The sequence below is a fragment of the Lissotriton helveticus genome, chromosome 9 (assembly GCF_964261635.1).
Source record: "Lissotriton helveticus chromosome 9, aLisHel1.1, whole genome shotgun sequence".
Lineage (NCBI taxonomy): Eukaryota > Metazoa > Chordata > Amphibia > Caudata > Salamandridae > Lissotriton > Lissotriton helveticus.
In genome coordinates this window covers 946976785-947004516 of record NC_136070.1, presented here as the reverse complement: position 1 = coordinate 947004516, position 27732 = coordinate 946976785, and the positions used below count along the sequence as shown (strand labels likewise).

Genomic DNA, 27732 nt, shown 5'->3' with positions numbered 1-27732 from the left:
GGTAATCATGCAAAACCCAACCATTGGTCAACAATGTGATTGCCAGAGGCTTTTGTTAAGTCTCTGGCCTCTATCCCATTTCATAATCGTACATAACTGCACACAATCTGTACTCAGCACACTCTATTTATGACCATCTGTAAGTAGTTCACACTGTCCCCCTGCACGCCCTTGCTTACACCTTGTGCACTCTAACACTAGCAACAACTTTCTTGAATTCTAACCCAGACCCAACAACTATTTTTTCAAGAACTGTCTTCTTCCCTTGTTTTCTTTCTACTGGAAGAAACCATTTTCATAAAATTGTATGGCAGTGTAGACACTTTTCAATCCTCATACAAGCCGGAGGAACAGGTTCCTGTACATTAAAGCAATGCTGAGATACCTTATGCTCCATTGTCTCAATTTTGATGATGGAGTACTTATGCTTTTAGTTTCTTCAAATGTAACGATCAAAACAAAGGCACACTCTCTTACCTGGCTTTGCAGCAACTGCTGTTGATATAACGCAAATCGATCTTTTCCAGATTCCTCAGATGTAGGACTCAGTGGCTTGGGGTCGGATAGTGACCTCTGCATGGTTTTAATAGGGCGAGGTAGGGTTTGCTGGCGCTGGGTAGTGTCAGCCGTGAAATGCTTCTGCGGGGTCACATGGGCCTTATTAAGTCTTTCACTCGAAGTAAATGTTGATTCCAGCAGTCGATGAGGGGAGAGGGGCGAAACAGGCGAATACAGTACTTGTGGGGACTTTGGTGGTTGACGTGCCACAAGTTGAGGTAAAGAATCAGTAGGTAAATGAGACTGATAACCAATTTCCAAAGGATCAGGTTTCTTCTTCTCAAACTTTGCAATCCCTTGTTGTCTAGACATATTGGAGTCCAAGGGTCCTGATGTTGCCATTTGTATGTTCGAAGAATATGGCGTTATAGTTGTAGGGACATTGAGCTGAGGGACTACAATTCCTTGAGACTGAGATTCTGGCTCAGTTTGACAAGCCAGGCTCTCTCCTCGTTGGGTCTTCTCAGGAGCAGATATATATTTTATTATCTCCACCCTAGGGTCTGGATTGGTTATGTGTATGGATGGAGAGACTCTCTGCAGCTGGTCAGGCTCTGTCTGCACTGAACAATCACTAGTAGTTTGGATGGCTATACTTGATGTTCCCTTTGATACGTCATGTTTACCATCTGAGCTAGAGTCTGAGTGGCGGGAGAACCTAGACCGTCGCCGTCGTGTAGGCTGCTCCCACTCAGCATTGTCCTCATCGTCTGTTTGGACACTGCAGTCGGTGCTGCGCCTGGTTCGACGTCGCCGCGACATGTAATACCTTTCTTCGCCATCCTCATCGTCAGTCTGGACACTGCTGTCCGTTATCTTCTTGACAATGTAAGGCTCATGACAATCGTCCATCTCATAAGCATCCCTCAGGCGAGGCATTGAGTTTCTTTTCTTTATGCCTCTGTTGCTTTCCCAGTGTTCTTCAGTTTGGAGGGACATGTCCGATGCAGAGTTAGTGAGTGGACGGTGAGGGGCAGCGCAGCGTTGTTGTGCTTGCATTTCCTGCCCTTGGGCGGCCATAGCCATAAATGGTTGGCTCATAGGTGGCCAGTATGGTACATTTTGGGCCAGGGTTTTTTGCATTTCTAGAGCTATTTCGGACACAGTCTGTGGAGGAACCTTTACTGTCGCATCACAAGCAGCGGGTACAGTTGTTTTCTGTCTTTTCTGATCCTCCAGCGATTGTTGCAGCTGTTGCTGCAAGTGCTGTAACTGCTCTAGCTGCAAACGCTGCTGTGCTAACTGCTCTCTCTGCAGGGCAAACTGTGTCTGCCGCTCTTCCTGTTGTTGTTGCAGTACCTGGTGCTTGATTGACTGCAACTCTTGTATCTCTCTTTGTACCATCATTTGCTCCTTCTCCCGGTGGCGTTGCAATTCTAATCGCTCTCTCTCCAGTTCCTCGTGTAGCCTCATCTGCCGCAGCTTTTCCAGTTCCACTCGCTCCCTCTCAATTTGAAGGATATGTTCTTGCTGCTTTCTTTGACGCTCCTCCTCCTTCTCCTTTTCCTCTTTTTCCATATTGCTTCTGCTTGTGATAGCAGATGATTGTGATTCAAGCTGTTGCTTTTGAACTGCTGGTGGCTGGGGTTGGCCAACATCTTTATTGACACTTTGCCCTCCTTGTGCTGCCATCGTTGGGTCATCCAGCATTCCAGAACTTTGCTCTGTTTTATAAACAGTTGCAGCAGGTGTGGGAGGTACAGTTGTTGCTAGACTATCAGTCGTTGCAGAAGTACTCCCAGAAGGGGCATTAACTGGCTTTCCCAAATACATAGGCGTGTCTATTACTGAAGCAGTAGATGCCGGTGGAAACCTGCTAGGACTTGGGTATCGATATTGGCCTTGGGTTGGGAGTGGAATCCTTGGAGCACCGAGAGGTACTCTGGTTAGACTTGCCAATGGTACAGCAGCAAGATTTCCTGTGCAATAGGGCCTGTATATACCTCGAATCATTGGTCGCAATACAGAAGCTGGCTGTGTTGTTATGGGAAGCGTTGAAGCTATGGGAGTATTTATAGTTGAGTAAATCATGCCATCTGCTGCTCTTACTGTTGCTGTTGAAGGATACATCTGCCTTACTGCTCCAAAGCGAGCACCAGGTACATTGTATTGGGCTAAATTTCCAAAATTCTGCCGGATTCCTGGAAAGTTAGGGTTGTACAACATGTTTGATTTCATGCCTTGTTCAGCAGACATAATACCGCTTCGTACAGCTCCAGCATTGATTGAATTGGGTCCGTACTGCATAAGATCAGGGTTGTTTGCATGTCTTCCTCCATACTGGTCCATAGAGTTGAGGGCTGCACACATTCTACTGATTTCACGAGCTGTGGTTGCACTATACTGTGCAAGGCTTGACTCTTGGAAATTAGACAAATCACCTCTAGAGGAATACCTGTAGTCAGAGTAGATATTGGAGAGGGAGTTATACCGCCTCATTGGAAGTGAATGGCTTAATAAATCTGTGGGTTGGCGGAGATCAGTAAATGAGCCATACTGCAGTCCCTGACCAATGTAGTCAGTAAAACCAGTGCTGTAGGAATGATTCATTGTTGTCAAGTCTATGGCAGCATCCCCGCCTGCACCATTGAATGATTGATCATTCTTTATAGGGAAATAATTCAAACCAATTTCAGACAGGTTGGTGTCTGACATAGATGGCTGGAGTCGTCCAGTGACATTTTGGGGGTAATATTTTTGCTCCTCGTACACATTCTGAGCTGCAGCAGTTGAAGGGTCACGATAGGGGTATGTCTCTGAAATATCTTGTCCTTTGTTTCCGTAATATTGGACTCCTGGGTGTCTAACTTGATTTGGATCCATAGCATTTACTTCGGGCATCTTCGGTGGTGGAGTAAAAGTGCCAGTGCAACTACTGCCAAAAGGAAACTTATAGACTACATCACAGCATGCCACTTGACTTTCTGGCTTTATTCCTGTAAGGTCCAAGGCATTAGCAGAAGGTTCTTCTTTAACTAACTTTGTGACCGTACCTGCTGCCATATCGTCCAACTGTACCACTATGTCATGAGTTTGTTTGTCAGGAACGTTCAAGGGAGGAGTATGGGATTTGACTTCCATTGGAAACCCTCTATAAATCTCTGTTGAACCTACACGTTGATCCTGCTGAATCTGCCTAGGCATGGTGTTGACAGCAACAACATTTTGGGCGTGCGTGGTTTGAATAGCTAACACCTCTTTTTGAACTAAAGCTGTCATTTGGTTAGGCAAGTTGTATCTAGTGAACATTGTGTGCTGAGGACTGCCCATAACTTCTGGCTTTTCTTCAAAAGTAGACGTTTCACCACTGTGCACAGTACCTCTTATGAAACCAGACTGACCTGCATGCTCAATCTGTCTCACTTGGGTCAGACACACTGCACTTCCAGTTCCCTGCCCATAGTCTACTCTGTTCTGGAAGGGATCGCCATACACCGTAGGTTGCTTTGGCTGCGAAACCAGCATGGATGATGCAACTGTTATGCTCACTGTAGTAGCAGTGCTTATAACAGCATGAGGCTGTTCCTGGGAATTTAGATTTACTATCAAGGGTTGCACAGCTGTAGATTGTCGAGTCGGAGACTGTTCCATGGTGAGAGAGTACCTCCTTGACTCTGTAGCTAAGGATGTAAGATCCATTCCTTGATCTGTTATAATGATTGGGGCTGTTTTTATAACAGTCCGAAGATCAACAGCACTGCCACCTTGCAATTTTGGTCCGGGTTCTACTCTTGATGTTCCAGGCACAGAAGATATTCTACATAAAGAAATGTTCTCAGCAGGCAATGCTCCCCAGGTGTACGTATTTACACTTGTGTCTGAAGCAGAAGAAGCATGCCCTTTTGCAGCACTCACATTGATGGCTGACGAGGAAGTAGGTGCTCTTTCTATTACTGTTCTGGTGTAACTAGATGATGAGTGTTCCTGGTGACCTTGTATTGAGGGGTGACGGCTCAGTCTGGTTGGAGTGGTGGTAGGGGAAGCTGACGAGCTTACACTTACAGGTTTAGTTTGGCTTGCTGCATCTGATGCTAATGTGATGACCATAAATGGCTCTTCTTGGGATGACTGTTGCCGGGATAGACGAGGAGCACCAGACCGATGAGGCGTTTGCGTTCCTTGAGCTACCATAGGAGATGATGTTAAAGTGGCAGAAGTAACAGAAGCAGTACATGTTTTACCTGCACTATGTAGCCGAGAAGAAAATTCTGATGTTGCTTTATCTCCAGTTACAGGGCTAGAGGGCCTAACTATTCTTGGAAAAGAATGAGTGGGACTTTGTGTTGGGGAAGTAGGAGATAGTGGTGGGCTTGGACTCTTGAAAAAAGAAATGACCTTGGATGTTAAAGATGCATTTGATTTGCTTTCACTTGTTTGCTGGGGCTTATCTTTTGCTGACTCACTCATGGAAGAAGTACTCTTTGTTCGATGAAGATCTTCATTTGAGCTGTAATAATCTGGGGACACTTTTGAATGAGTATAACCTCTGCTGCTCTGAGTTGCAGAGGTCACATCTGAACTACTTGCTGAATGAGGACTACTGTGCTTTACAGGAGCACTTGTTACATCAGTTATGAAAGTCTGATTCATGGAAGTTCCACTTGTTGCAGTGCTCGAACCTTTGCTATACTGACATGTAGTGGGCACAACCTTTGATCCTAAGCTGGGCGCTGAAGGGGAGCTATGCAGTTTAGGTTTCTGGTGGCCCAAATTTGAAAAATGTTGTGTAACTCTAACATCAGGAATATGTCTTCCGGAACTGATTTCAGAAGAGGAAAAGGACACAGGTGCAGATAGCTGTGTTGGACTTGTTCCAGGAGTAAGCGAACCACTATTTTGTTTAAGCATATCGGTATACGCGCTCTCTGCATTAAGAAACTGTTTTTCCTGGAACGTTTTTTCAATACTGGGTTTGTCTTCCATTTGCATAGACAAATCGAGCGATGAGGACTGGTGCATCCTGGAAATATTCTGTGACGTCTGCAGGATTTCCTCATAGACTGTTCCCGATTTAGATAATTCATTCTGGTAGTCATTTTGCTTAGAGCCCATTTGGCCACTGTCATAGCTGTACTCATCAATATACTGATATTCAAATTGATTCTGGTTTTCCTCCATCCGATATCCAACCTGTTGATAGTTGTTATTGTAAGGCATGTGTTGTTGAGTTTGTTGACCATGTTGTTTCTGGAACATTTCTGCTTTGCGCATCATCTCTTCATACACCTCTTCTGCACTTTTGAGTGGCTTGTTTGATTGGTAATTTGAGGTACCAGCTGTTTTTTCTGTTGGCGAATACAGCGACATAAAGGTGGGCAAGTTGTACTCACTGCCTGATTTATACAGCTTAGAAGCTATGATATCAAAGCCTTCAGCCTCAGAATCTATGGAGGGTGAATACTCTGAGCAGGAGGACCTATGAAGTTCCTCCATCTCTGCAGCTTGCCGGAGTTCTTCTGTTGGTGATGCATCTTCGATAGGAGAAAGATTACTAGGGGGTGTTTTAGATCTTTCCCGCCTTCTTTGTGCTCTCAGTTCTTCCTTGTCCCGTTTTGTTTTACGTGCAGTACTTCGAATGCGCTGTTGTTCAACCTCTCTCATTTTTTCCTGTTCCCTTAAAAGTTCCTCCTCCTCTCGTAGCTCTTCTTCCTCAGAAGAGTCTTCAATGGTTGGTAATAGAGGGCCATGGGAGCGATGTCGTGCTTTTCGCTGCTGCTTAACCTCTTCGAGTCTCTGTCTTCGACTAGGGCTACTATCACTGTCTTCCTCTAGTGATGAAATGGAAGTGGGTGAGGTGCCTGATGTGTAACTAGGTGTTGTTGCGGGCAATGTTGAAGAATATTCACCCCGTGATCTTTCGTCAGGAGAACCCGTCAAACTTTCCATCTCTAACTCAGGTTCTCGTTCTAAACTAAGGTCTGTTTGATGGCTCAATTCTATATCTCTACCATAATTATTAGTACTATTTAATTCAATTGTTTTGAAGCGCCTTAGTCCTCCTTGTGAAGCTGTCACATCCTCATCTTCCATGGCTTCCATTCCTTCTCCATCTTCTGCATACATATTGTTGGAATTGTGAGGAAGTCGCCTTTTGGATGAAGCCCCATCTTTGCTCTTTTCCGAGTCAGATTTGTGGTTGCTTTTAGTACTGCCATATTTGACATGTTCATATTCTTCTTCATCATCATCAAAATTATCTTCTTCAGCACTCATTTCCAGAATCTGTTGCCTCATAAATTCCTCAGCAGTGAACTCTGTCTTGTGTTGCTTGGTTGGTAGTGGAGAAAAGCCACCTTCACTGCTATCTTCCACAAAGTCATGGCGCATCTTGCTGCCAATATCATCTGAGGATTCAACGGTCTCCTTTATATCCCTTTGTTTCTCCCATTCCATAGAGTCTTCATCCTCTTCCATGATGTCTTCCAGCGATTCATCTGAGTCGAAAGCTTCAGGTGAGATGGAAAGTGACAATGGGCGTTGTTTTTGCCTTTGTTCTTCCCGTAACTCATGGAACATTTTTCCTGCTTGTTCTCGGGAAATGCCCTTGGATTCTAACAGAGGACGAACAGAGCTTTCAAGCTTGTTAAGTTCAGAAGGACTTAGCGGGCTCCGTTCCAACTGCCCTGCTCCACTCAACTGTTCTTCATCTTGCTGGACAAGGCCAGTAATCTCACTTTGTGAGCTAGAAATTCCATCTGAAGAGTAGCCAGTATCACTCAGGCTTTGAGGACTGCGGGACACATCATGAGGATAAGACTTGCTTGAGTCCTGCAAAAAAAGAGAAACAATATTTACAGATGGTTAAAACATGACAGTTGTTAACAATACATAAATAGAAGTAGAATAATATACCTCAATATCTAAATAAAGAGAAATATTAACCAATAGTGCCATGACAACCTATATGATATTATGCAACACAAATGCTATTTCAACATAAAAGCTTTAGTTCTAGTTATTAGTATCCTGTAATATTTACTAGCCCGTTACACTCACTATTATCACAAATTATCCTTCTTCTCTCTAGGGATCATATGGGCATATCTTTTTTAGATATAAGAAGTTATGGATGTATGCTACTAAAATCACTTACTAATCAAAGTGAAAAACAGAACTACTTGAAGAAAACATCTTTTAAACGTATTATTATGTAATATTTCAAGATTAATTTCAAATTTATTTTTTATCAACCACGTCAGGAGCAGGTGGTAAAAAGTTGTCTATGCTTAGTGGGCACCATTGCTGACTGCACACAGTTTAATGGGGAAATCTTACATAGAGAACAGTAGCATACAGTTTAATGTGTGTAGTTGAAAAAGATGTCCAATGACTATGTGCTGCACATGAAAAGCAAGCTGTGGGTAAGCTAAAAGAGCTGATCAAATCTACATCTAAAACTTCTTGATTAGAAGACAACTTACAGTTTAAACTTTTGAAAATTGTGTTGACAAAAACTTTATACTAAAAGAGGACATGATAATAGTGAAATTGTACACAATCAAAGCATTAGCTAGGACTGAAAAAAACATTTGCAATTGACCTACTTATTACCTGAAGCATGAATAAAAAGATAGCACTAATGACTTCGCTGACATCCATGTTGATCTGTTGTCTTGAACACTGACAAAATAACCAAGGGGCAAACACAGTATTCCTAAGAACTTGGGCAATTAAATGTTTTAATTTTTAATGTATTTTATTAGCTTTCATTGTAACATTTGTCATGGTAAAATAGACAGCAGAAGACCGTACTAAATAATGAGCTTTTCAAGGTGATACATGTAAACTCATCCATATGATTCTTATTCGTCGTCAGTGACCATGGTGAAAAAAACGATTAGATAATAACATTTCAGTAGGTCATGCATCTCAATCATCAAGTGGATTCAGGGAAAAGGGTAATACATTGTATGAGGGAGCAATAAGGATGCTAAAAGCAGGGAGTAAATATTATTATCAAATGCCCATTGCTGGCATGTCGTACAGTTCACCGATGAGGTGTGCATCAGGAGACAATTTGAAGCAGTTCCACTCATGTGCATGAACGATGCTCCACCGTTACCCCCAGTACAGCTGTGGGGGAGGGGGAGAGGGCGGGTGACCAACCCAAAGTGATCATCATTATTCTCTTGCATCAATAGGTCAGAAGGATGTCAGAAAGGTCCTCCCATTTTTAAGTATGTCTCCATTTACCTAATCTTTTGTAGTTGCCAGTTCAGTTCTATTTCAGCCCAGTGCAATATCAGCTTTAACCAAGTTTGTATTCAGGATTCCAGCTGGGATAGCGAAGGGATGGCATTACCCCTTTCAGCTATATTTAGTGACAAATCTATACATTTATTTGCCATCTTGCCCTTTTTTGTCATCTTATCCTTTTGTGGCCATGAGTATGACCCCTCCAAAAGGCCGCATTTGGCACTGAATAGTCCAGTTCTGTTTGTGATTTTCTCCAGGTATCTTATCACCTTTTCCAAGTGATTTGATTCCCCGTGGCACGTACACACCATATGATAAAACTCAGCTCCCTCACCCCGACATCAGGGGCATTCATCTGGTAGTGGGTGACATAATCTTTATTCTTTTTGGGGTGAGGCATGCCCTATGCAAAAAGTAAAACTTCTAGAGCTTGAATCTGGCTCCCTTGAGACATGTGGGAGATAGCTTAACACCCTTTCCCAGCCTTATCAACAAGTTTTTGGCCCAAGGCATGCATTCCTTTGGATTGTACTATAGAGATGTCTACATCTAAGTTGATATGTACCGCCCTACAGAGTTGTGTTATGGCTTTCCGCCCTCCCACAAGTGTCAGCATTATATGTAAGGTTAAGTCCTGTCCAGGTGTTTGTCAATCCCACAGCTAGTGGAGCTCTCCTACTACACTCCTGTGGGCAAGAAAGAGACCTACGAGAGCCTCATAAGTGTTAATTATTTCTGCAAATGTGCACAATGTAACACTGGCATTTGTACCAGAAGCACCTAACACTTGGCTGTTGACTAGAACACACTTTACACAAAATCGAAGACTTGTACAGCATTGATCAGTATCAGGGATTAATTATGGTTTGCACTTATTGAGGCTCCCTAAATTTCTGAAATGATTTTGAATTAATCCAAATGGAACACTGTACATTTAGACATATGTTTTTAAAACTGGCCTACTCTCTGTCATAACAGAAACATCAAATTATTACATTTTTAAATCTGTTCGCTGCAGGTGAAATAAAGACTTTTTCAATTTAAAGTCTTTGAGAGGACATCTAGATCTGTAATACTTTAGACTTACAAATGCACTTAATCTATTCAAGAACAGTTTTTACTTGTGAGCATACCGGAAATATACCAGAATCAGAATAAGCTTATTGCATAGTTAATAAAATCCATTGAATACAGCTAAAACACTAACGTTTTAATTAAGGAATTTTCCTTTGCATAAGTATTTAGAGAACCCATATTTCGTTGAAGGCCAATTGGGGCTAGATCGAATGAAAGAAACCACATCATTGTGAACCTTAAAAAGTGCAAATCAAAAGATGCGATACTTGGTGGAAAGTTTTGGATATTTACAAATCGTACAGGTAAATCATGCAAATAAATAGAGGAAAGGGGAGGAGCCAGCAGGCAATCCTGTTTCCAGCAATATTTAAAAAGTGAAAATAAACGTTTTCCCCATGCAGCTGGATCCTTTTTTAAACCTATTACAGGTGTTTAATCTGGACCCATTGCTGAAGAAGCTCTTGCTCTTTTTATATAAGCTTCTATCTGACTGCTTGTTAGAGGAGTTATTTCCACCGAAGAGTTCACTGTATCCCGTATGAGTTTTGATATCCTTTTGTCAGTTTCTAAAGGCGTTTTTTCCTGTAGAGATTTGAAATAAATTCAGTCCAGACTGGTCCTGGAATGTAGACAATAGGCAGAGCGCTTTTGGTTCCACTGTGTGCCACAATTAAGACTCAAGAACTGCCATAAGGTTTTTTATCTCGCTGCCTGCTGAATATCGAAGCGGTACAAGCCCGAGCTTGGCAGTTCAGGCTGGACTGTTCCCATGAGGCACAGGGTCAGACTGATTTGCATATGGCCATGCCTGAACTGGGGTGGCGGAGTGGGCTAAAGAACGTGATGGATTAAACCCAGATCTTTTGACTGGGTGTGAGTGTTTGATTGGTTCAGATGCTCCGTCCATCACCACCCCCTTTTGTACCGCTTTGCTGAATATCGAATCACTTCTGTTTAACTATTTCCTGTTTTAAGGTTAGACAAATCCTTTTCCCATTTTTCCCAGAGAATCTATTTATTTTTGCAGACAAAATATTCAGAAAATTACAGGCGAGTACGATTAATTATTTCTACTGTGATGTCCTATACAGTTAGTTTCTTGTTACAGTTTCCCTCTTTTTTAGTGATTTACTGACTAACTTTATCTCATTAGTTACTTGTGCCATAACGTTTTCAAGGAGAACAATTCAGTTATCATCCTTTTCCTTGGGAAAGTTCCAATGGTACAATAGTGATTTATTCATAGACGAATGTGGGATTCCAAAATATTTTACCCTGCTTCGAATGTACAGTTGCTTCGCTGTCGCCTGTCTTAACATCAAAGCCATTTTTATGTAAAGCATCGCTATCCTTCCTAATTAACGATGGACTGAAATTTGACTTATATCATGTCCAAATCATGTTTAATTGGGAAGGAGACCACTTTTAATTTTACTGAAGAAAGGGCAATTGTGTGTGAGTGTGCAAAATCTTAAGGAATATTTGTCTATTTAATGAACTATTGTCATTAGGAAAAAGATCAACAATTTTAATAATCAGCGAGAGGTAAGATACTTTTCAGTTTTCTACTACTATAGTCATTAGCTCTATATATATATATATATATATATATATATATATATATATATTATTTTTTTTAACTTTATTTTTCAGTTTTATATTGTACAGACATAGAACACCCCCCCAATTGGCATCAAAACAGCACGTACACACATCAACGGACTCATTAAGGCACTTTCCTTGACTAGAGGCCTCACCGAGATACATGATCACCCAGAAGACATAGCAGAATAACATACAAGACACAAGCATCATTGTGAGTACATAACCAGTCCCTACACTACACAGTATACTAGCTTATTAGCTCTATATTAATTATAAATGCAGAGTCTTCAAGTTTAAGTGCTCACTCCTCTGATACTAAAAGAGCGACTTTAAATTTTGGAGCTTGAGGATATAACAACGCACCTTCAACTCTGTGAATGGAAGGAGATGAGTCCGAAGGTATCTCCTGGTCCTGGTCTATAGTAATGGAGGTACATATTTCATTATTTGCCAAACTGTCTTCCTTTAAGTTTAATCTTATCCATTTTGGACCATTTCTACAGTTTCTACGCTTGAGCTTTCTCTTCTTCCTCACTTCTTTTGACAGTATTTTACTTTTCTGCGAATACCTTGATATTTGAATCTATTCCTACTTCCCCATTTAGTTTATAAGTATCTTCAACGCCCTTTATAGTAAGTTGTTTTTTAAAAATTGGAAAGTAAGGAGAAGAAATTGGATTTGGATATGATTGAGTCTTCAATCTCTTCAGAAAACAACTTGCGAAAAGAGAATACTGCACCTAAATCTTTCGTTTTGTGGTGGTTTTTGTGACCTACTCTAACTTTTCCTTTTTGGGTTGCCTGTGACCTTCATTGTTTTAAATTCATCTCCACTACCTTACTTTCCATCTTTAGCTCCTTTATTTGTCCCCCCCAGCAAAGTTTCCTCACTTACCTTTAATGGAACAAGAATATCTTTTTGTAACATAATGGATTTCATAACTGCTGTTCAAGTTTCCAGAATATGATCTGAATTTATTGTGTTTTTTTCCTTAAAAAAGCTGCCTCATTGACTCTAAAAGTCTCCTAAGAGTGTGGAGAGCTTCAGAGAGGTGCACATAATGTCCTGAAGGATTAAAGGAGCTATAAATAGACCTAGGGGGTGGCTGGGAAGAGCGTATATCTTTATACGCTGATGATGTTCTACTCTATGTACAAAGGCCGGCCGACTCTATCCATAGACTCATGCAGATCCTGCACACGTTTTGCGAGTTCTCCGGATATCGCATTAATTGGGACAAGTCCCTAGGTCATCTGATGGTAGGACCTTCGCCGAACTTATCCGAGGAGTGTCGGGGGCTGGTATGGAAGGAGACCTTCCGCTACCTAGGTACCTGGATCACAAATTCGGAGGAGGAGTTCCTGCGTTTGAATGTGTACACGCAAATGGAGAGGCTACGAGGGGACGTCGAGCATTGGAGAACTCTCCCAATCTCCTTGATGGGGCGTGCCGTACTCTTCAAAATGATGGCCCTTCCTCGCTTGCTCTATGTTCTGCAAAGTGCTCCCTTTCCAGTTCCGGAGAAGATCTTCCAGGCGATCGAATTGGAGCAGCGCACACTTTTTGGGGAGGGGGTGCCCGAGAATTGCACTGAAGAAACTTCAGCGGGGGTGTACGAGGGAGGGCTCGCTGTCCCAGACATTAGGCTCTACTACTGGGCGGCACAGTTAGTCAACATCAACTGATGGGTGTTCGCTCCGATGGATGAGCCGGCGTACAGGGTGAACCGCATGGTCTTTGGGGGAGATACCTATTTGGCCGCTCTTTACCGCAAAGGTAGAAGTAGTCCGCCTATGCCACCTCAAAAGGCCGCAGTTGTGGAGACGTGGAAACGGGCGACTAAATGCTGGGGTGGGAAGCGAAGCTTACAGCACAAACCCCACTATGGGCTGGGAATTATCTGCCTGAGGTTGTTAAATTGAAGGGCCTTCGCAAATGGAGCCTTATTGGCATTGATGTGTTGGGCGATGTCTGGAAAAGAGGGGACATGCTAGAGTTCGCTGTCCTGCAGGCAGAATTCCAAATGGGAAAGGGGAGTTCCTCCATTAGCAGCAGCTCCGACATGCCCTATACCATCATTTGCACCACGGGGAACAACTACCAGAATATGCCCCACTGGAAGATAGGTTATTGCTTGATCGCATGATAGATAACGCCATTTCCCTTTCGTACAAAGAGCTAATTAATAATATACAGGATCCCCTGGGGCCTCTGCGTGAAAAATGGGAGTCCGAGGTTGGGTTGTTGGAGGAAGACGATTGGAGGGAGGCCCTACAGAGTCCCCGGGAAGTGGCAATCCTTGCCTGGTTTAGGCTTGTCCAGCTGTGCATCCTACACCGCTCCTACACCCCGCGCACGACACAATACTGAATAGGGTATATTGACTCAGAGTTCTGTCTGAGGGTCTGTGGAGAGGTGGGAACCTTCTTCCATATTTTGTGGGACTGCGCCAGGATCCGGGCGTACTGGTCCAGACTGGCGAGCATAATGACAGAAGTGGTGGGCTCTGAGGTTCCACTGGAGGCCCGATGTAAAATGTAAATTGTAAATTGATACTTGTATAGCGCACTACTCACCCGCAAGGGTCTCAAGGCGCTTGTACGAATACCGCTGTGGAACCCATCCTGGCTTTCCCTGTGAGGTGTCCACTCCTGGGCACCCCCAAGGTGGAGACCAGGCATCCTTAGCGTTGTGGGGGCCGTTGTGGGGGCCGTTGTGGAGATTAAGCAAGCTATTGCCCAGAGTTGCAGAGTGGGACTCCATGATTGGAATAGGCACCGAGGCGAGAATTTTCAGGTCCGTGGAATTTTGAGCCCAAGACCCGCCGAGGCGGGGAATTGAACCCTGGTCCCGGGCTAGACCTCTGCATCAGGGTCTGCCTCTCTAACCATTGAGCCACACTTCTCCGATGGCACATCCTAGGTGTTACGAGTGACATTAAATGGCCTAAGTGGGAGAAGATCTGGCTGGCATTAGCGAGCATGGTGGCCAAAAGAATATAGCGAGACTATGGGGTAGTAATGTTGTACCAAGAGTGGAGGACTGGGAAAAGGACCTAGATTGGTGCCAGAGGGCTGAAAAAGTGATTTATAAAAGTAGAGGGTGTCCCAGGAAGTGGGAGAAAATATGGGCGGCATGGAGAATGTACAGAGGGGATTTACTGGACTCCCAGTCCATCTCCGAAACTTGCCAACGATGTGTATGTATCTTTGTCTTTGTATGCAGATCAAAATGTTCGAAATTGTATCATGAATGATCTTGCCTTCTGTATGTCCACATACTATCCGATGCTTTACAGTATGCAACTGTTTTTGGAGCCTGTTATTTTAATAAAAAGATTTTTTTTTATAAGGAGCTATAAATAGGAAAGTCAGGTGAGCAAGAAAGGTAATTTGAATGGGTAAGATCATCACTTTAAGTGCTGTTGAAGAGTTTAAGTGTCTATTTTGGAGTTTTATGCTTCCCTGCATAAGTTACTGCGCTCAAGTCAAAATCAGGTATAGTCTACAGCAGTGTTCTTCAATCTGTGGGGCGCGCCCCCCTGGGGGGGCGCGACACCTTCCCAGGGGGGGGGGCGCGCACTCCACTTCAATCTGACCTTTGTGCCCTGCAGTCGTCCGTCTGTCTGTGCAAGTCTTCTTGAAGGACTCCGGACTCCGGTATGTGGAAGGGGGAGGGAGGGGAGATCGATAGGGCAGGAGGTGCCCGTTCTTTTGTTATGTTAACTCTCCCAGGAGGGGGTTAATCACAGAGCTGACAGCTTCAGCTGCAGTGGGACGCGCTTTTGGTTTTAGCAGAGGAGACCCCTCGCCTCCCACTGCACCTGAAGCATGTCATCTCTGTGAATTAACCCCCTCCTGAGAGAGTTAGCTCTTCCCAGAACGGAGACAAAGTTTCCAGGGACATAATGCTCCGTTTGCTTCCTCTTGTATTTGTTTGCTCATGATTGTCACTTTTGCCTCATGTAATGTAACGTTTGCTTTTGTAATTTGTTCACTTGTAATGTTCTCATGTATCAGTTCTGTTCCTATTGTGAAGCGCTCTGACCCCTTCGGGTAAAGTCTGCGCTATATAAAACACACAAATAAATAAATAAAGGGGTTGGGTGGAGGGGACTGAAAGAGCCAGTTCTATCCTACAGAGTCTTGCCCTCATGACCTTGAATCATTTTAAAACACAATGTTGTAAATATCGTTTTTGAATCATTCATTTTTAATGTGTAAAAGTCTATTACATACATTTTGCAGACAAAATGTGTTTATACGTCATGCGACTTCCATATAAAAAGTTTATTTTAGATCAATACATGACCTCACATATGAGAAATAGAAGGTGGTGACAGATTATTTACAGTAATATTAGTGAACTGCTGTTGTGTTACATACTGAAAACACACATCACTATCCCTGAATATCCGATGTACACACATTTAGTATTTGACCAAAGAAGGCATGAAAGAGCTGAGACTAGATCATAAAATCAAAGCTGGTCCGAACAGGGGCCCCAAAAATACATTTGGCCCACAGGCCCCAAAATCCATAAAACGTCCCTGAAAGTTTATTTTAAAATTACACAGGCAGGCGCGCAAAATGCCAGCCAGCCATGTGTTGTTTAAACAGATTTCAAATTGCTAAATATGATTATAAATAAGAATTATGTATTCATTTGTAATGTTAACGAGCTCCCGGTCCCCCCTTCTTTTTGTTGATTCATTTGTAATGTGCCTTTTCTATCTTTGTTCCCTTTTATCAGTCATGGATCATTCATGCAGCTCTAGAAAACAATTAAAAGTTCTTTCTATTTATATTTGCTGTTCAAAGTATGCACAGACAAGTGCTGAAAATACAGCTTTAGGTGACTGCTTATTTTTATACCATCTGTGACATCAAAATAATGAGCTGGCAACCGTAATCATAAGACTGGAAGTTTGTTGAGGGATCAGCACATTATTTATTTCCTCCACCCTGATTCCTGGTTACTGCCACAATATCAATAGTTTAACACATTTGAAACCCTATGCTGCCGTCAATAATATGCTGAGTTACTTCAAGTGTCTGGGAATGCACCCTGCATTCAGACCACTCACTCCTCATTCTCGCCCTTCACTTTCACTCTCACCCAGCACTCACACTGACCCCGATGCACTCACACCATTCACCCACTTACCCTCCACTCACAGTGATCACTCTGCACTCACAATGCACTTGCGCTTTTCACGCTGTACCTCAGCCTGCAGTTACACGAGCACACTACTCAACCTGCACCCGTGACACTTCACTCACCTGTCCCCCTCACTGTTCAATCTGCAATCTCACTCCAATAAGCCCACCACTAACTATACATTCATTCGTCCCACTCTGCACTAACATGCGCCCCCAATTTCATATGGTCGCCTCACTCACCCCTGTACACATGTATGGGCATGTTGTGCCCCATTAAGGTTTTCGTCCTAAATTACAAAAGGAGACATCTAAATGCACTACAATGCAGCCTTCCAGGGAGCCCTTGATCATGACACTTCTGAATATTAACTGTAAACGATTTTAGAATTTCAACTACAGTGCCTGTGCACCGTTAGTAGCTTGGCTAAATAGGGTATGGCAGAGCTGAAAATAAATCATTTAAACTCAAAACTGTACTGAAAAGGGGCCCCAAAATAGTTTTGGTCCAGGGCCCCCTAAAATCCCTAACATGTCCCTACCATCACAAAGTCTGTCAGACAACATTACTCTGATGTAAACTAGGCAACATCATTAATTTATTATTAGTCTATTCTTTTTAAACATAAGCCTGATGTGTCCCAAACCCCCACTACTTCAGGCAAGCAACTTATCGTACCACTAAGGAATTCTCAGTGAGGTGTTTGTTCAGCGCCTTCTCTGTGGACTTTCAACTGTCTTCGGATCCATAACTGGTTGGTGGGCATTTTGTCCCATTATAATTCTGCCTAAAATGTTTGTTAATGATTTCTAGAGAAGATTTGTTTCTCGTGTTCCAGCTCTGAGCTTGGGAGTTCTCGAAACATCTGACAACACTGTCTCCCTTACAGTCCCTGTCTTGGCTGAAAATGTCTGCAGAATATTCAGCTTTGGGAGAAACTGCTATCAAAACTCTCTTGCCTTTCAGCTCGCCCCATTTATGTGAGATTGGGTTCTGAGCACTTGCGGTATTAAAGACGAAGTACCGTTCAAGACTGGATGTGGAGCACAACCTGAGGATGGCAGTAGCAAAAATCCATCCACAGATTGACCGTCTCTGAAAAACAGGCACTCCCGTCACATTAATGTTGGTGGTGTTATTATCATCCATGTCATATGTAAAACAAAGCATCCTAGTAAAAACAATTTGCACACATTTTATCTTGGAAAGTGGTGTTTTGAGCTGTGTAATAAGCCTCTGTCATTTCACCACACCCACCTACTCACAAACCTGCAGTTTACTAAGCACTCTTATTGTATTGAATGTTATTCGCTGAATATGCCCGGAATTTGCGCGTGGCGGTCGAGTCCGGTGGTGGGGGGGCCCAACATCTAAAAAAAATCAGCTGGGGGGGCTCAACCTACAAAAGTTTGAAGACCTCTGGTCTACAGGGAATACAGCTGACTGGTAATCTTCATTAATCCCAGTATCATAGACATATTTACAGAAGATGGTACATTTTTGTCCACCAATTTTAATGGGGATTTTCGCCGAGAGGCATCTTCTCTGTCTGTTATTCTGGGGGGGTTCCTATGAGGCGAGGTCATCTTCAGGGTTTTCTTTCGTAAGTGTAATTCTTCTGATGTGGTGAGTTCGAACTTTGGAAAGAATTCTGGAATGGAAGTAAGACCCTTTAAAAGAGCCAATATAAAGAGACTTTCTATGCTCTCCTTTTATTCTTATTAAAACTGGTGACCTTTTCATTTGAATGGAGCGACTTCTAAGCTTTTGAACAGTTATGATTCCTTCTACTTAATTGTACAACAGCTAGAAAAAGTTCCCAAATACAGGAGAGCTGAGGTTAGGTGAGTACAGTCGTCCTACATTCCTACAGTGCTACGGGCCTACCACAACGGAGTACCAAATCTTCAGAAAATCCAAGAGTTAAATTAGAAGGCCCGATAAGAAGATCTAACAATTTGTTTTTGGCAACTCTCTGGGAACAAGCGTTTCTGTGTTGCTGTGAAGAGGACAAAGTACCTCCGACCGGACTTTAAGAAATCTTCTTAACAAATACTTTTTTTGTATTAGTAAAATGTCTGATGGTCATAATGATATTTTGTTGGAGTTACACATTTTGATTTGGTAAAGAATTCACTTATGAAAGCTCAATGACAATAGTTGAGTAAGAAAATTAGTGAATGTTTTTTATGACCTTCTGCCAATTGTAACATTTATTGTTACAGTGGAAATTATTGTAAGTTATAATAAGGTTGGTTTTGAAGAGAACTGTCAACCTGGGTGGATTATGAGTGTTTTAGGGGGGGCATGGGTACTTTTTTCAGTACCTCTTGTAATCCTCTTCCCATTTCCACAGACTTGAAATTTGACTCAAGCCTCAAAGTATCTGACCAAAATGGTTTGGGGAAATATAGGGTGCAGCCAGCAAGGTGAGTACTGATTAGTCAAGTTCAAGTTTTATTTATGTCATTAGAACTCCAAAGAGATCCACATTAACTAAAAGGCCAACAACATATAAGACATTTTGTATAGCAAGGTTTCTACAATCATTAGCGAAAGCTGACAAAAAAAATCTCCAAATACAAAACATTAGAATATTTTATACAATAAAAAAGTTCAGATATCCTTTATGCCCTAAATACTATAAAACATCAGTTAAAGCCAAAAAGGATAATTATATCCTTCATATAAATGTGTGTTAGTACATATTTAAAAAAGACTTAAAAAAATTAAAAATCCTATGACAAAACATTTCATTTGGTGGTTCATAAATAGAATCTGTTAGTGCCGAGGCTGAAAGGATAGTTAATTGTAGACAAATTGGTCTCATCCATTTACGCCGATACAATAATAGAGTGGGGCAAATAAATAGCACATGATTACCGTCCTGAGTAAAATTATTACACAGATTACAAATCAGAGAAGAACCATACCATTTAGATAGTATGTTGTTTAAAGGGAGCATACCCTGCCTCAATAATAGCCAAAAGCGGCGCACTCCATGGGGCAAATTCCAAGAGATATAAGCCTGTACTTTATTTATCACACAGGAGTCTATGGCTGGGTGGGTACCTCTCTTTAAAATACGAGCTTCCCTATCCCTGGTGAAACTTAATTTCCAAGTGGCCTGCTTCAAAGTGGCCCTTAATTGATATGGCAATAGGGTGAAAAGTACGGATTCATCCAGTTGAAGCAAGTCAACCACAATTCTAAAATGTTTAACAATTAATGACTGCTCCATTACACTTTCTAATAATTATTTCTGGATTAAAAATTTAGTGTGCCAGGATCACCCTTTACCAGGCTTGTAACCCATCCTATCCCTGCAAGACCATGTACCCAACTACGCCTTAAACCAAATTCTAACCTTAGTGCAGCCAAAGGGCAAGCAGAGTTGACTGAGGCTAAGCTCCTTAAAATGTTGCCTTCTGTTGTATTTAAAAAAAAAAAACATTTTTCTACATCAAGTAATTCAATACCATACAACAGGGAAGCAGGAATCTTTGCACGAAATTCCTCTAATAAAAGTGCAAAGTGTCTTTTCCCAGTAGATCTATAGAGGAAGCCCAAGCTTTTTCCCTGTGTAGCAGCTTTAAAGATGTTATTTTCTATATGGGCTCTGTCACTTAGGTTGCCACACATGGTTTTTCCCAAGAAAACGTACGATTTTACAAGTTCCAGTTTTTGGCCACCTACAGACCAAACAAAATTCCCATACTGCAACTTTTTTCTTCCGTGCATGCACATTAATTTACTTTTAGATACATTCATCTTTAAAGGGTGGGCCTCCGCAAATTGATGTAGTGCCTGCAGACGACTATTTAATCCCCTAGGCGTTAAATCCAATATTAATATGTTGTCTACATAAAGTAAACAAGCAATCGGTTTTCACCCCAGTAATGGGGCGATGCCCTCACTTTGAGACAAAGCGTGAGAAAGGTCAGATAAATAAAAGGAGAAAAGTAGAGGAGCTAATAAACATCCTGGTTTTAGGCCATTTGCAGTAGGGATGGTTTGGGAGAGACCTCTTTCCCCTCCCATTAAGACTCTACGCCACGTGTCTGTATGAAGAGCACAAACTAACTCCAAGAGTTTTCTCCACAGCAGGAGACGATCTACTTTATTGAATGCTGTGGAGAAGTTTATAAAGGCTGTGTACACTCTTCCTCCTCTAACTTTAACATATTTTTTGTTTATTACCCTGTAGTGCAGTTAGGTTATCAATAGTTCCATGCTTTGTCCTAAACCCGATTTGTTCAAATGGTAAAATTTTACCCGCATCCACCCAATCATTAATTTGGATCAAGAGGCAATTAGCAAAAACTTTACACACTGTGTCAAGAAGTACAGTTTGACGGTAATTGTGTGGGGCGTCTCGATCTCCTTTCTTAAACAGGGGGACTAATATACTCCCCGTCCAAGAGGGATGAACCATTTTATTTGCGTAGCAATTATTAAACACTGGATAAAGAATTTTACTCCTCAGTGTACTATTTTGTTTTAAAACTGTGATTGGTAATTCATCGGGCCCATCGCTCTGGAGGATCGCATCCCCTTGATCGCCATTTCAATTTCTTTTTCAGATGGCGATCCATACGATGAGGGGTCTTCCATTAGTGTGATATAATTAATTCCATTTGCATTACCTGCATATAAGCCCTGACTAAAGCTAACCCATTTATGCTCCTCAATGGCAACGTGGAGTGATCAAGATCTATCTCCACATCCCTCCCCGATAAGAGACCAAAACATTCTTACTTAGCCTTTAAACGCTGCTTCTTTCAGTTTAATCGAGATGTTATCTTCCCTCTATTTTCTTAACTTAACCTTTACCCTAGTCCTCCTCCTTTTTAATAGTAATATTCTATGATATCTTTCCGAGGAGTAATTCAAGTACTGTTCCCTAATTAATTTATTTATTTCAAGATTAAATGGCAGGAGGGGTCTGGGGACTACTTTAGTACTTTTTCTTTGATTCGACTTCTTTGCAATTTCTTTTGCTTTAATCATAAATGCATTAAAGCTGGCAATTTCTATTCCATTCCAACTAGACAAGTTCTCTACAGTGGCCTCTAAAAAACTGTCTAGGCCCAAGATGGCTTTGTTATCCCAATGACATCTCCTTGTTTTCTTAGCAAAACTAGCAGATTCACAGTTTAGTGCCAATGGATCGTTCGAAAATAAATGTAAATTTACGGTAAGAGTTAGTACTTTGTGGTCACTATTGGGAAAATTAAAGACCTTTAGATCTTTCAATAAGAAGAAGGAGGTACTTCCCACTACCACATAGTCTAAAATAGATTCTCCACTGTAAGTTTTACAAGTAAAGGTAGCCGGTGTATCCGAAGGCAATCTTCCATTTACTATTACGCCATCAACCTTTGTTAATTTATCAATAAGCATTTTCCCTCCTTATTTGTTCTAATATTTTGTGGAAAGAGTGCTTGTGGGATCTGCAGAGATTCTTCTTTTTCTTTATTTCGGAATATGTCCAAAGTAGAGTTAGACATTTTACAATTCAGATCCCCTACCAAGACTATATGAGGGGAAGTTCTTCATCATTAACTTTCTTTATGTAGGAAAAAAACGTCTTTAATAGAACATCGTGAGAGGCATCTGGTGGAATATAAGCATTTATCAACATCAGTGGTGGGCGTTTTACATTATTATCAGGATTATACAATGTTATTGCTAAAAAAGGATTACTAGTATCTTTATCGTAATCATAATTCCATTTGATCTTATTTGACAGTAAGCAGGCCACCCTCTCTTTGCATGTCCTCTCCTGGATGGGGTTGCTTTGCAATCTAAAGTAAAATAATCCTTACACAGCAGTTCCTCTGTACACCAGGTCTCCTGAAGACAAATCACGCTAGCATCTAATGTGCATAAGTATTGTAACTTCTCCCTACTATTCTTTATTCCTGCAGTATTGATAAGTCTAAAGCTTTTGAAAACTGTCAGGTCTTCAGAAGTATACACATTGCATGTAAGCTGTCAGTATCTTGCAGAAACTGAGTTTATAATATAACACTACAGGTTGACAACCTTTCCATGTCTATAAAGAGCGATTTAAAGGAAGGGGGGATGTTTAGGTTCATGCTGGCTGAGTAAATAATTCTAGCAAAGAGTTATTGTTTGCCATAGCTCTGGAACCATTAGCATGCAAAATACACCAAACCCATGCGGCCGCTGCCTTGCAGTTCCCTCAAAAACCAATAGGCATATCACTATATGCAGACGATATGGTGCTATATGAACGCGAACCCCACGTTCACTTACCCCCCCCCCCTTGCGTGAATATATCAAGTTCGGCAGACAATCAGGCCTCCAAATAAACTGAAGTAAATCCACAATACTCCCTCTTACAGACATTACTAAACCTAAACCAATAGAATTCCCATTAGAATGGCAGACAGACCCAGTCAAATACCTAGGAATCTGGGTTCACAGAGATCCAGAAGTGGTCATTAGAGCAAATTATGGTATGGTAATAGCTAAAATTAACGAAAAAAGTAGATAGGTGGATTTGTCTGCCTTTGTCGTTGACGATAGAAGGTCAATTGTGAAAATGGTCATTCTCCCTAAACTATTACACCTATTCAACAACATCCCAATACCTCCTCCAGCATTGGTATTTAAGAATCTAACTGTAAGCCTAACACAACTCATTTGGGAAGGTAAACTAGCCCGTATAGAACTACGTACATTGACTCTGCCTTAGCACAGAGGTGGATTTGCAGTACCGGATTTACTGCTGTATTATCTATGTGCACAGGCACAATATGTGCATTATTGGTTCTTCCCAGTGCGATACCTCCCGCACACAGCTGTGGAAGATGGGGATGCCCATTTGATCCCTTTACGATGCATCATACCACATCCACGTCCTCATATCAGTAAGAATGAAATAAACACATTAAAACCCACAAATTTAGCCTGGCAACGAATGGGGAAACTGACACAGAGGCTGCCACTCTAAGCGCCTGCTCTGCCACTCCAGCACCATCCGGCACTGTCAGTGACGCATACTGGAAATGTCATGGTCATATTACAGCGGGTTGGTATAACTAACATGGGTGACCTATTCGCAGAGGGCAAATTTATTATGATACGGATCTAAACTTCATCAGTAATCAGACGCTTCTCTTCAAGTTCACTAACCACAGACTGAGGGGAGCTATTGAGGACCTATACGACACATTTCCAACAGAGACCCCGACACTGGAGGTGCTGCAAATGATCATCACTAACCCAAGAAATGTATACATATTGTATCCAAATTATATAAATTGTTACAAGATGATATAGCAGGAAACGCCAATAAAGCCAGGGACCGATGGAGCCCCCAATTAGACACACCACTGCAGGAAGAGGAGTCGAGCACTTGCTGTGCACTAACCGCGTTGCTTACACCAAACGGCAACCTGCGCCTCATTCATAACAAATACATACATCAAGTGTACCACACCCCACTCAAGTTGCTAAACTGTGGATTGAGGATGGATGCATGATGTACCCATTGTGGAGCAGATAATGCTGACTTCATGCATTTTGCATGGCACTGTACGAAAATAAACCAGTACTGGGAAGAAGTCACAACAACACTAAGTCAAATGTTAGAAACACAGATAGCTTGTACAGTGAAGGTCTGCCTGTTGGGTATAGTTGAAAAATTGAGATCCACGAAACGCAGACTTTGCGTTACAGCGTTGCTGATGGCTAAAAGGTGCTTATCCATTCATTGGGACAGTAGGTGATCACCTAGTAACAAACAGTTGTTGACTGACCTTGTATACTGTCAAGATACTCTAAAAACGTATGAGGAAGAATTCCCACCAGCTGCCAAACCAAATGACTACAGGCTGCCATTATCTGAATATTTGAGATCTAACGCAGATGTGTTGTTCAATAACACAGAGTAACTGCATATACTCTATGGCCGATTCAAATGTAACATATCAAGGTGTACTGTGCATTGCAAACATTTTATTCGTATGTGCTAATCATATTACATTACTGTGATCTGGGAAGTTCTTATTGTGATTGGCTTGTTCTCATTGAATTATTTGCGATATAAATTGTATGTATACCCTGAAAATTCAATAAAAAAAAAAATAAAAATTCTAGCAAAGAGACCAGGGTTTGATCAGACCTAAAACATATTTGGAAGCCTTGTTTCGAAGACATTTATGTGAAGATTAAAACTATAAACAACTATACTTTGCTTGGTTTGTATCCAATGGAGTGAACTCAGCAGTGAAAATGCTCTTTCTGGTGGATACTCCATCTAACTGCAGATTCCTCACCATGTGCATACACCCAGGTGCCAGACTGGATTTGGAGAATTTTCTCAGCAATTCCCTCGCACCCGAGTAGGTATCATCACACAGCTCTGCGCCAGGTCTGTCCTAGCCTCGAAAGTGATATTTGGAACCTTCCACATAGTCACCACCTCCATTTGCTGGCATCAGTTTCTTTCTGATCTCTGTCCATACGGTTGTACGCAGAGCATTTAGAAATCAGATTGTGCCAGTGTGCAAATGTTTAGAGCACAATCTTATTAATATAGACTTGAAGAGTCCATTCCACAGAACAGTTAAGTAGGTAAGAGGGTAAGTAGTAAGAGGGTGCCGGACCACCTATCTGATGCTGGCATTTACTCCCTTCTGCTATCATATACCACTGCACATAAGGACTCGTTACCCATGCCTGCCACTATCCAGACTATTCCTTCCATCCCGCTCAGAGAAACCAGTCTCAACTATAGAACCATGAACAAGTGCACAATCTAATATAAGTCCCCATTACACACCAAAAAACATTAGTTACCAAATCTTACCTCAGCTCTATGCTTCTTAATTGCAGGTCGGCGGTAAGACACACAGCTGAGCTTGCTGATCTCATTCTTGCAGAAGACCTTGACTTCCTTATCTTAACTGAAATGTAGCTCAATGATTCCGCCTTATCCATTCTGGACAGTCTAGTACCACCCAACGATGACATCATTTGAGTGGACATATCCGGAAGAGCTGGAGGTGGCATAGCATGCATTTACTACTCCATGCTCACCCTAAAACATACACAAACTGTTCCAATTCCCTCCTGCTAATACCTCTGTAGCGAAATATGAAACAAAGCAAAGCTTACAAGCAAACTTTCCATGATTTACTTTCCCCTGGGTCAAAACCTACCTTTCATCGAACAAATAATGGAGACGGTCTCCTCTAACTCAGACCAACACCCCAACCAGACCTTCCTTGGGGATATCAACATCCACTTTAAAGACTCTTATTACCCCATTCTGAACAACTTTAAGGCCTTCTTTATGGACCTCAACCTTACCTAGTCATGCAATGACCTAACAGGCAGTAGAGGATCCACCCTAAATCTAATCACCGCTAAAGATAATGCCATACAACTTGAATCCATACCCCCCTGTGACTGGTCAGCCCACTAGCTAATCACCTTCCTTATCCTGGAAAAGGTGTTGTCTATAAAGAGGCAACATCTTAAACCCAGACAATGGTCTAGAAACCTATGAAATATTAATCTTACTGATCTAACTTATACTAACAACAACACCTTCTCCCACATATCAATCAAACAGTATTTTATATAGCGCGGCTTATCACCCCGGGGGGTATTCAGGCACTGTGAAATGGAAAGCCCTTGTCGAAGAGCCGGTCTTGAGTTCTTTCCTGAAGTCTGTGTGTGAGGGGGAGGTACGGAGATGAAGTGGGAAATCTTTTCAGGATTTGGCTCCGAGGTAGGAGAAAGAACGGCCTCCACTGCTGTTGAGTCAGAAACAGGATACGTGGGCGATGGATGCGGATTAGAGTTGTCTCGTTAGCTGGTGGAAGGTCGGGCGGTGGTTGATGTAAGGGGGTTCGGTGTTGTGAAGGGCCTTGTAGGCATGAGTCTGCAGCTTGAACTGGCATCTCTTCTGGATGGGGAGCCAGTGAAGGCTTCTGAGGTGGGGGTGATGCTGGTGTGGTTTGGGAGGTTGAGGATGAGCCTGGCTATGGCGTTCTATATGGTCTGGGATCCTCTGAGGAGATGGGTGGTAGTTTCAGCGCAGCATGCCTTTCTAAAGTCTAGTCGGCTGGTGACGAGGGCTTGAGTCCAGTACATAATTTGAGCCGGTGGTTTCCGATGCTCGGCACCAGCATTTAATTGCCAGAACCTGCACTTATGACAGCTGCCACATGGTGGCACTGTTTGTGTTATTCAAAGATGAGCAGAAAAACAGTTGCTTGTTAATTCAATATACATTCAAAACAACTAATATCTGCCACCCAATCCATTCTTAAAGCTTTGGTGTCCTTGATCAGTCTGGTTTGTCACACTTGTAGCAGTGTGATGGTTAGTAGTTGAGTAAGAACAGTGGCAAATTGTGGTGCAAACTGTGGTGGCCTCCTGACAAGAGCCCCAGCACTTATTTTTTTTTAAATAAATTAAGCACTGCTTGAGTCACTGTTTTCCTAATGCTGATGGGGATCCACCTGAATATCTTACAAAGCTTGCGGAGGGTGGGGAAGCAGGAGGAGGCTACTGTGTTGACCTGGTGCTTCATGGAGAGATCGCTGTCCAGGATGATTCCAAAGTTGTGGGCGTGGTTGGTGGGGGTAGATGAAGGTCCAAGTGCAGTGGGCCACCATGTCTCATCCCATTGGGAGGTGTTCTTTCTGAAGATGAGCACTTCCATCTTGTCCATGGTCAGCTTCAGACAGTTGGATCTCATCAAATCGGTGATGTTGGTCATGGCGTTATGGAAGTTGAACCTGGAGGTGGCGGTGTCTTCCGTGAGAGAGAGGATGACTTGGTGTCTTCAGTGTAAGAGATGATGTTGAGCATGGGAGTGGGCGATGTCGGCCAGTGAAGTCATGTAGGCTTTGAAGAGGCTTTGAAGAGGGTAGGGCTGAGGGAGGATTCTTGGTGGACTCTAATGATGCTCTTGGGTTCGGAGGTGAAGGGCGGTAGGAGGATTTTCTGGGTACACCGGTGAGGAAGGAAGAGAATCATCTGAGGACGTTTCCTCTGATGCCGATTTGGTGAAGTCTGGTGATGACGGTGTGATGGGATACAGTGTTGAAAACCACTGAGAGGTGGAGGAGGATCAGAGCTGCTGCTTT

General features: G+C 42.3%; 1 protein-coding gene across 1 annotated transcript in view; it reads right to left on the bottom strand.

Moving 5' to 3' along the window:
* The window catches only part of BSN (bassoon presynaptic cytomatrix protein), a 761556-nt gene that overhangs the window by 148208 nt on the left and 585616 nt on the right, over nt 1-27732 (bottom strand). The window contains exons 6-7 of the mRNA XM_078662357.1: nt 3908-7326; nt 478-3865 (exon numbers count right to left, since the gene is read on the bottom strand). Coding sequence (XP_078518483.1) covers nt 478-3865; nt 3908-7326 — 6807 coding nt within the window. The remainder of the gene's footprint in view (nt 1-477; nt 3866-3907; nt 7327-27732) is intronic.